This window comes from Panicum virgatum, chromosome 9N, assembly GCF_016808335.1.
Source record: "Panicum virgatum strain AP13 chromosome 9N, P.virgatum_v5, whole genome shotgun sequence".
Classification (NCBI taxonomy): domain Eukaryota; kingdom Viridiplantae; phylum Streptophyta; class Magnoliopsida; order Poales; family Poaceae; genus Panicum; species Panicum virgatum.
In genome coordinates, this window is record NC_053153.1 from 57058590 (window position 1) to 57067933 (window position 9344).

The window sequence follows — 9344 nt, forward strand, 5'->3', positions numbered from 1 at the left end:
AGATTTTGATGAAGTTATTGGTCGCAGAATCTGATTTAGTTTATCTACGAGAGATTGAGAGTATCTAACGAAGGTAGCAAAATGTTCAAGTTAATTAAGCGATTTCATATAGCATTCACCAAATATTTGCATTTACATACATGTAGGTGGCAAACTGGCAAAAATGGAAAAAGAAAAACTTTGGAACCATGGTGAGCGCTTGAATAGTTGAATGGGAACCGTGGATCCACAGCTGGTAGATGGTACAGAGCAATTGATCATTGTCTCATTGCGAATGGTATGGTCTGGCAGGGTCGCTTTCTGTTTGCAGTTGCACGGTGAAATTTGCAGATACTTAGGCGTTATTCTTGTTCATCGGGGACCAATTTTTCTGCTGGCCATCCCGTACGAAACAGGGACGCAACCACGAACGACGCAGAACGCCTGGAGGCCGATGAAGAGGACCAGCAGAAGCACGGCGACGCAGGCGAGCAGCTCCCTCGATCCGAGGACGTGCGCCCTCACGAACGTCCTCACCCTCACCTTCCAGCATCCGCCGTGGTGCCTGTTCAGGTCGTCGATCACCTTGTCCAGCGCCGGCACCCTCGTCAGCCTCACCGACCTCGTCATGCCGTTCCACAGCTCGGCCACCTCCTGGTCGCTCTTGAGGTGGTTCAGGATGACGCCGCACTCCCTCAGCACCCGGGCGTCCTCCTCGGTGTCGATGATCCCGTTCATCAGCTCCACGTAGCGCGCCAGGACCAGCGGCCCGGCGGCCACCGACGCCTCGTACGCCACCAGGTTCCGCAGGACGACCTCGCTGTTGATGTCGACGCCGATCACCGGCAGGTGCAGCGTCGCCGTCGCCGGGCAGAAGCCGATCATGGAGAGGTCGCCGACCGTCGGGCAGAACCTGACGCCGGTGTACGCAAGCTCCGCGACGGATGGCACCGCGATCTCTTCAAGCAGGGGCGATGTGTCCTTGCTCTGAACACCTGATGCGCCTCTTGGTTCGGACGCTTGCTGCGTCAGCTGCTCGATGGGCTCTCCGAGTATTGAGAGGCAAGGAAGGCTGGCTATAAACTTTAGCAGGAACCTCAGCATGAACTCAATTACCACGGACACGATCTTTGAGCCACGGCTGACAAGCAACTCCATGGCTGAGTTCAGTGTCCTCTTCCTGTGATCATGTCTGTGGTGTGACTCGTCTCTGTCTTCCCCGGTAGCGCCATGAGATTCTTCAGTACATCGAGGCACCATGTTAGAGTAGAGGAAATCCAGCAGGTGGGCGTGCCGATTGACGTCGGTGCACGGGCAGCCAATTCCTCTGAACGTGGAAACCTCCTGGAAGAACCCGGTCAGCATGGAGCTCAGCACGGGCTGCGCCGGCGAGCCCCGGGTCTCGAGCGCCTTCAGGAGCAGAAAGAGAGGGACCTGGTTCTCTAGCATCACTATGTCCCGTAGCAGCATGCTGTGCGAGGATGTCCGGCGAGAGGGATCGACCAGATGGGACATCCTAGATGGGATCCTCTGCAGTGCCCTCTGGTTACTGTTCTTGCCGAAGGTCTGCAGGAACTCGAGAAGGAAGGACACGTCGATCGCCATCATCCACCCTAGTGTCTCGTTGCTCGGATTGAGATGCCTAGAGGAAGAAGAAGGAAATCAGGAATCCTCGGAACGAGTACGAAATTAAAGTAGAGGTAGCTATGTGCAACTGACCTGTGATAGTGAGCACGAATCAGGTGCTCTAGTTTCGTGAAGACGTCGACAAGCTGTTGGAAGTCCGTGCCTGGGAGGTGGGTTTGGGCTCTCTTCGCCGCCGAGAGCTTGTACCTCTCCATGTCAGCCAGTTCTTCGCGGCAATGGTGGTAAGGGCCAAGGGCCACCAATTGAGGGATGTAAGCTTCAGGTCTAGTACACAGCAGAGGCTTGGGGACATCAAATACACAGATTGGCTGGTCCTCACCGAGCTCAATCTCCTCATTGAATATTCGGCGAATTCGGATAATCCACCGTGTTTCATCAAATGGGAGTGTTGAACATGTCGTCATAGCTCAAAGAGGGAGACAGTCACACATATTAAGAAGGTGAACGGAAACGGGTTGAAACATAAATGTCAAAAAAAACTCATGCTCCATTTATAAATGCAAAAAAACTCATGCTTCATTTATTGAGAAAGAAAAACATAATGCCCATCAATTTTTGAGAAACATATTTGATCTCATTTATTATAATTAAAAAACAAAAGTAACGATAGTACAGTATTATGAAGAGATCCGTTTGTTTAGGAAACAGAAGACCATGAACGACGGAGGCCGATGAAGAGGACCAGCAGAACCACGGCGAGGTCCAGCGTCGGCACGCACCCTCGTCAGCCTCACCGACCTCGTGATGCCGTTCACAGCTCGGACACCTCCTGATCGCTTATGAGGTGGTTCAGGATCACAGGATGACGCCGCACTCCCTCAGCACCCGGACATCCTCTTCGGTGCCGATCACCAGCAGGTGCAGTTTCGCCGTTGCCGAGCAGAAGTCCATCATGGAGAGGTCGCCGACCATCGAGCAGAACCTGACGCTGGTGTACGCTAGCTCCGCGACAGATGGCACCGATCTCAAGCTCCGCGACAGATGACACCTAGTATTGAATGGCAAGAAGGATGGTTATAAACTTGATATTTGTCAACTCCCCAAACAGGTATGGAGAGGAAAAAAAAAGACTATCTCCAAGAGTTTCTTATTTTTACTTCCCAAAAATGAAAAGTTGTAACTCACAAGGTTAATTTCATGAGAAACTTTCATAACTGGCGGACAGAAGTTTCTCGAAGTCAAATTGCCGGTGATATATGACACGAGAGGGTTTAGAATTTTGGAGAGAAAAAAAAGGATTATGAGGGGCTCCGTTTTATCTCTTACTTGCGCCAGTGATGTATTGAGTAGTCAGAATCGGTGCGTGAAGAATAAAGGGGTCGTACGGGCGGCGTGCCTGCTCGGGGCGCGACGCGCGCGGGGACGCGATGGTGGCGGAGGTGCGCTGGAAGTTGTCTGCCGCAAGAGGCTCAGCCTGACAGACCACTGGGTCATCTACGACGGCGACAGCACAGCCAGCAGGCCGCTCCTCTCCACCCGCCGCCACGCCAGCCTCAGGTCGTCCAGCAAGACGCTGGCCCGCGTGATGCCGCTGGGCTCTGAAGCCGCGGAGTACGTGGTGGACGGGTCGTACGGGCGGTGGGCATGCGCCGTGCGCGACGCGCGCGGCGGGGACGCGGTGGTAGTGGAGGTTCCGTGGCGGCGGCAGAACGGTGCTGCTGCACAGGAGCTGGGCGCGCGGGGAAGAAGCCGGCGATAAAAAACGGCGCGGGAAGGGGCGATCGGGAGGACCGATGGCGTGCCTATTTTTACCACAAGAGAAGCGAATTTGCCAATTGTTAGTGGATGGAAAAGTATGATAGAAAATTATTGGAGTGAGTTTTTTTCTATTTTCTCAAAAAAACAAAGATGAGAAAGTGAGATTGGGAACTATTGGAGATGCTCTTATAAACTTTTTTTTTGACTAGGCTGGCTATAAACTTTAGCAGGAACCTCAGCACAAAACTATTACTAGAAGATATCTATCTATTATCTTATTATTTGGTCAACAAACGAAGCCTCCATATTCGCTCTCAAGGCTTCGAAATTCCCACATTAATCGGAGAAAAAATTAAAATTACCCACCACTGCCATTACAAAAAATTAGCCTAAAATACACATACACATGTTTATAAATTACCCACCAGTGACATTAAAATATATTACTATTTATAAATATAAATCTATCGATCATTTTGCATATCAAGCTACATATCGTGCATACCTATAGAATACTAGCTACACAAATAATTAACATGTTTACCACATGTATATCTTATTATATTACCAAAATCCCAAATACACCCTCACGATCATATTATTATTAGTCATAATAAGCAAGATAATTCTAGGCTTTGCACTATTAGACTGCCACCCTGTAAAGGTTTGTCGCCGACATTGCAATAAGATACTACCACACCTCACAATTAATACCACAAGCTCAAAAAAAAATAACATCGCAAGCAGATCAATGTTTGAACAGAAAAAAATCACACAAGATTTTCTCTACGTGGAAAATAAAGATGCGGACGTGCCAGTGTATATAGAAATACACAAAAGAAACAAAAGACAGGGAACACAAGCTTTATTCATATTTTGAAAATACAAATACAGGTTCCCATATATATGCGCGCTCCATAGCCTGCCATTGGGCAGATCTGACTTGGGCGATGTGATCTTTTGGTTCCCGGGTCCTCGAAAAGCACCCAGTTAATTATCTCCGCAAGTTTAGCTTGCTGGAGCACCTCCGATTAAGCTGTTGTAGTCGTCGTCGTCCTTAGTCTTCGCTTTGCGTTCTCCATGCATGATGATGGTGGTGGTGTAGATGGGGCGTCGGCATCATCCATGGCCTCGTCGGTGTCCATGAGCTGGTGTAGCGCTGCTGGGACATCAGCGGCATCCGCCTGTGTGTTCGGCCTCGTCGGTGTCGAACGACGGAGTAGTCGTGGTAGTAGAGGTGGATAGTTGATGCATGACAGCATGAGCTGGACCGAGTCGATGTCGCAGCTTGGTCGTGGTAGAGACGATCCTCGAGATGCGCGGTTCCCCTAATCAGAATTGAAACGTGAGGGTACAAATTAACCGGGCACCTGGATAATGCTCCACTTGTGAATATCTTCAAGTACTCCTACTGGTTCTTGCTTGCCATGAGCCCAGGATGTTTACATGCATGTGCATGCAAGGCACGTTCCCTTGCTTGCTGCCCATTGGCCGGCTGCATCTCCCACGCGGCCAGTGCATAAGCGAAGTTCCCGCATGCTCATGTGCCTCTGGCTGCCAGCGCGGGGGAGTGAGCGAGGGATTGGCATGATGGCACGGCACTGCGTCTGCGCTCGGCAGCTTCGCGTCTCTGGGCAGTGTCGATCTCTGCAGCCCCTCGATGGGTTCCTCAGCTCCGATCTAGCTCTGGCGGCCCTTGGCAGCAACAGTGAAAGACGGGCTTGCCGGTGATGCCTCGACTCCGGTGCCTGGGCCAGCCCCCATGTTTAACTTGTAGGCCATCTCGTGTCTGCGTGCTCGTGCAGAGCCGAAGTGGACTTGTAGTGGAGGGCACCGCTGGGCGCTGGCCTGGCACGGAGGCCTATATATATGACGGATGCTGGCCTTTGCCCGTGGGCTTGATGGAGAGAAGCCCCGGCCGAGATGGGCCACCGGCAGCTTATCTGCTTATGCATCCATAGGTGATGAAGTCCCGCAGGAAGATCCCGTCCGCAGAGAGCTTCATAGTGGTAAGGCATCCATAAGTAGATGCACCTGTTTTCTATATTTTCTTTTATGGCACACGCACTCCTTCGTGCATGCCACTGTAGCTTGTTAGCTTCTCATACAGCACACGTGCACCTGCTAGCTTGTGGTAAGTCACGCATGAATTTGCATGCAGGCAAATGCTCGTCAGGCGCCTGGCCAGCGAACATGTCTCCGTCTCGGCGCGGCTCCTCGACGTCGGCGACGGCTCCTCGCGGCAGCCTGTCTTTACGCCATCACCTGCCGCCTTGACATTGCTTCTCATCTTGGCGCCTTCACGGTGGCGCCATTATCCTCGGCGCCGGCTTGGATGTGCAGCGCCGCCGTTCGTCGCGCCGCGCTTCGGCATCTTCACAGCGGTGGCGACGACAGATTGGTGCCGGGCTTGAACGTGGCGTGCCGGCCTCGTTGCCGGGCCGCACTTCGGCGTCTTCGCGGTAACGGCGTCGGGTCGGTGCCGGGCTTGAACATGAAGCGCCGGCCTCGTCTCCGAGTTGCACTTCGGCGTCTTCGCTTGCCGACTCCGTCTCCTTGCCGATGGTGGACGGTGAGGCATGACGAGGAAGACGAAGGCGAGGTCATCACCGGCATGGTGCAGACCCGTGGGCTCGACGAGGAAGACAGAGACGCAAGTGAGGTTGCCACGAGGGGTGTTGCTGTTCCGCCAGCGCCCGGGCCAAGGTGAGGCGGTGGACGTTGATAACGAGCAGGAGGCGCCACGCTGCTGCCTTGTTTCCCATTGTGGATGGAGTCTTGATGGCCGGCTCGACGGTGCCGAAGGTGAAGACCGCCGGCGACCAGAGCGAGTACATGGACGTCAAGGATGAAGACGTCTCCTGGCTTCTCCATGCGTTAGCCTAGCCATGGCCATGGTGATGGTGTTGGAGACGCCGTCTGTTTGGGCATGGGCTCCATGATGACGAGGACGACGGCTGCCGGCGGCGGCGTGGTGCAGATGACGAGGAAGACGATGACGAGGTCATCGCCGGTGGTGCAGACTTGGACGAGGATGGTCAGCACATGAAGGTGCAGGCGTGATCTCTTTATCTCTCCTCTGTTTCTACTCTTCTTGCGTCGTCTTGTAGATGGATTCTTGATCGATGAAGTAGATGGATCTGACCACAGCAATCTCATTTGCGTGTTCAACGAGCCTAGGTAGATGTGGATGACAAGAGGCAAGGCGGCGCTGCTCGAGCAGATCGATGGGGTCCTAATGGTCGAACTCCTGCTCCTCCGTGAGAAATTCGTCTCGGGTGCCAGTGGCGGCTTCACGTCTCTGCTGGCTGCTCCGTGCTCCGGCCCTGGTGAAAACAGAGATCACTTAAACAACAATAAGAATCTCACCAAAGGAAGTCGCCGGTGGTCCGAGACGGCGAGCTTGATGGCGGCTGGCGATCTGATGATGGACGGCGAGCTCGACGACGGCCGGCGATCTCTCAACTCTAGTTCGGCTGCCGCATATTGTTTGACTTCGACGGCGATGGACGAGCACGCCCGCCTTCTTGGCTTCTCCACTCGTCAAGGCGAGCAGGAGGTGCACGGCGTCGGCGTCAGCATCTCCGGCTGGAGGCACGCCTTGGCTCCCGGCTCCTTCCCCTGGCTGCTCTCGTCGAGAAAAAGAAGACCTCCGGCGTGAGGGGGACTTTATATAGGCAGGGATTAGGTTATGGTGAGCAGCAGCCTGCGCGTCGTGCGCCGCTACAATTCTGTTGCAATCCTTCCGAGTAAGCCGCACGAGATATACTTAGATTCGTCACCAGCCAATCAAAGTGCCACGTGATGAGGAGCTTCTCGAAGTTTCCGGCTAATCCGTACTGGACTGTATGGATAGCTATTGGTTGGCAGCTTATCATGCGTGTAGTACGACTTGGTAAATAAAATATACGTGTAAGTGTATTTTGGAACCATGCTCGTACGGGAAGCTAGCCCATGCAAGCTTCTTGCTTCTTGGTAAAACACTTGAGCTTAACCCATGACATTTGAATTTATCATGACAAAAATACGTCAAACAAATGCCCCCCACCAAGTTGAGATTGGATGCGAAGTTAATCCAAGCTCAACTTGGTGAAGAAACAAATGTGATACATATTAACCGGCGCATCATCGAACTGCAGCCGGGTGTGACAATTATATCTCTTTGGTCTCTATGATCAGCTTTCCAATTAAGAAAGCTTTCTGAATACAAATCCACACAAGAGCACTGAGTAGAATCGGGCCATGTTGCACTGGCTCCACAAGCATGAGCTCCACCAGTGCCATTAAAATATATTTCTATTTATAAATATAAACCTATCAATCATTTTGCATATCAAGCTACATATCATACATACCTATAAAATACTAGCTACACAAACAATTAGCATGTTTTACCACACATATATCGTATTATATTACCAAAATCTCAAATGCGCCCTCACAATTATATTATTATTAGTTAAAATAAGCAAGATAGTTCTAGACTTTGTACTATTAGACTACCACCCTCCAAAGGTGTGATGCGGACATTGCGACAAGACAGTACCACACCTCACAATTAATACCACAAGCTCAAACAAAATAACACCACAAGTAGATCAGGAACCAGGACAATATCGATCAGACCATGATTGATATAGTAAACTCATCAGGCTTGAACATGAACATAGGTTGCTGAAATTCTAAATAGAATCTTGTGCTCTGCACTATGGAGATTTGTTGGCTTCCAAAAAGTAAGAAACTTGGATCGATTGTTCCTCAACAGAAACTAGGCCATGGAGGCATAACACCATGCAACAGACAACAGAATTAAACATAGTATCAACAAACGGCCAAGAGGATCATAAAATAAGGAAGCTAGCAAAAAAATAACTGAGTCAGTTGAACTGAGAAGTAGGCAGTATTATTGCAAGGGCTGGCAGATAAGAAACATCTCACTACTACTACATCGAATGGTACTAGCTAAGATCGAGGAGATAGACAGTCGTGACAGGATTAGGACTGTGCGCTTGACATGCGGCCACATCACTGACAAAGAAAGATGTAGCCAAAAGGAAGCACCACTGCACTAGCAATAGAGAAACACTCTTGATCACTGAAGCAAGTAGTATGCGATGAGAAAGATTTAATTTTATGAATAATAATTAAATAAAAAATGCAAGATATTAGAATATCAATACTATCCGCGCAAATGCACGGATCACCTCACTAGTTTTACTAATAATATCTTAAAAATAATTACTTTTAAATAGAAAAGGTTACTGGTTCCATTATGAATAAACTAATATTTTTGTCAATTTTACAATTTGTTTAAATATTGAGTTAAGTTGAACTTTAAAAATTAATTATATTTTAGGACTGAGGTAGTACCACTGATAAGATCTTCAAGCAGGCCAGGATGCTATGCGAGGATGTCCTGCAATATGGATAAGACCAAATTCGTCATCCTGGACGCCATCCTCTGCAGTGCACTCGGTTTACTATTCTTGTTGAAAGTCTGCAAGAACTCGATCAGGCTTAGAGGCGATGGGCCGCTGCTCCGCGCGCCGCCGCTGCGGGCTCGCGCCACCGTCGAGCCCCGGGCCACAGGTCAATGCAGCGCGCGCCGCCGCTGCGGGCACCGCCGCTCCGTGCGCCGCCATCAAGCCCCGCGGCCACGGGCCGCTTCCGCGCCACTATCAAACCCTGTTCCCGCGCGGCCGTTACTCTGCGGCCTCGTGCCGCCGGCCGCGTGGTCCCACCCTACCGTGCGCGCTGCCGTGCACAGCTGTTGCTCTCACGCCGAGCCGGCCGCCGCCGCTCCCACCGTGAGAGAGCCACCATCGGCCACCTGCAGTAGGAAGGAGATGAGATGAGACAGCGTGACGGAGAACTCCCCGTGGGAAGAGACAAGGGAGAGAGACGGGAAAGAGAACTCCCCTGAGGATCGATGACGTGGATGTGATTTTTAGGTGCGGCTCGATGATGTGGACCACGGGAGGACCATCCGCCATACACTGATGTGGACAACGGGCGGACAT

At 51.3% G+C, this 9344-nt stretch overlaps 1 protein-coding gene across 1 annotated transcript; it reads right to left on the reverse strand.

Annotated features, from left to right (window-relative positions):
* Nucleotides 1-107: 107 nt before the first annotated feature.
* On the reverse strand, nt 108-9210 carry LOC120687319 (putative UPF0481 protein At3g02645). Its single transcript, XM_039969296.1, has 3 exons — nt 8695-9210; nt 1699-2614; nt 108-1621 (listed from the first exon to the last, which is right to left on the reverse strand). The coding sequence occupies exons 2-3, from the start codon at nt 2028-2030 to the stop codon at nt 352-354; spliced, it is 1602 nt and encodes a 533-aa protein (XP_039825230.1). The 5' UTR covers nt 2031-2614; nt 8695-9210; the 3' UTR covers nt 108-351.
* Nucleotides 9211-9344: the final 134 nt, after the last annotated feature.

Bases quoted from the DNA above. Each gene is read 5' to 3' on its own strand.
- LOC120687319 (XM_039969296.1), bottom strand. From the start codon at position 2,030: ATGACGACATGTTCAACACTCCCATTTGATGAAACACGGTGGATTATC. The intron at 1,622-1,698 runs GTCAGTTGCACA...TTCTTCCTCTAG, and splicing joins ATTCGTGCTCACTATCACAG to GCATCTCAATCCGAGCAACG.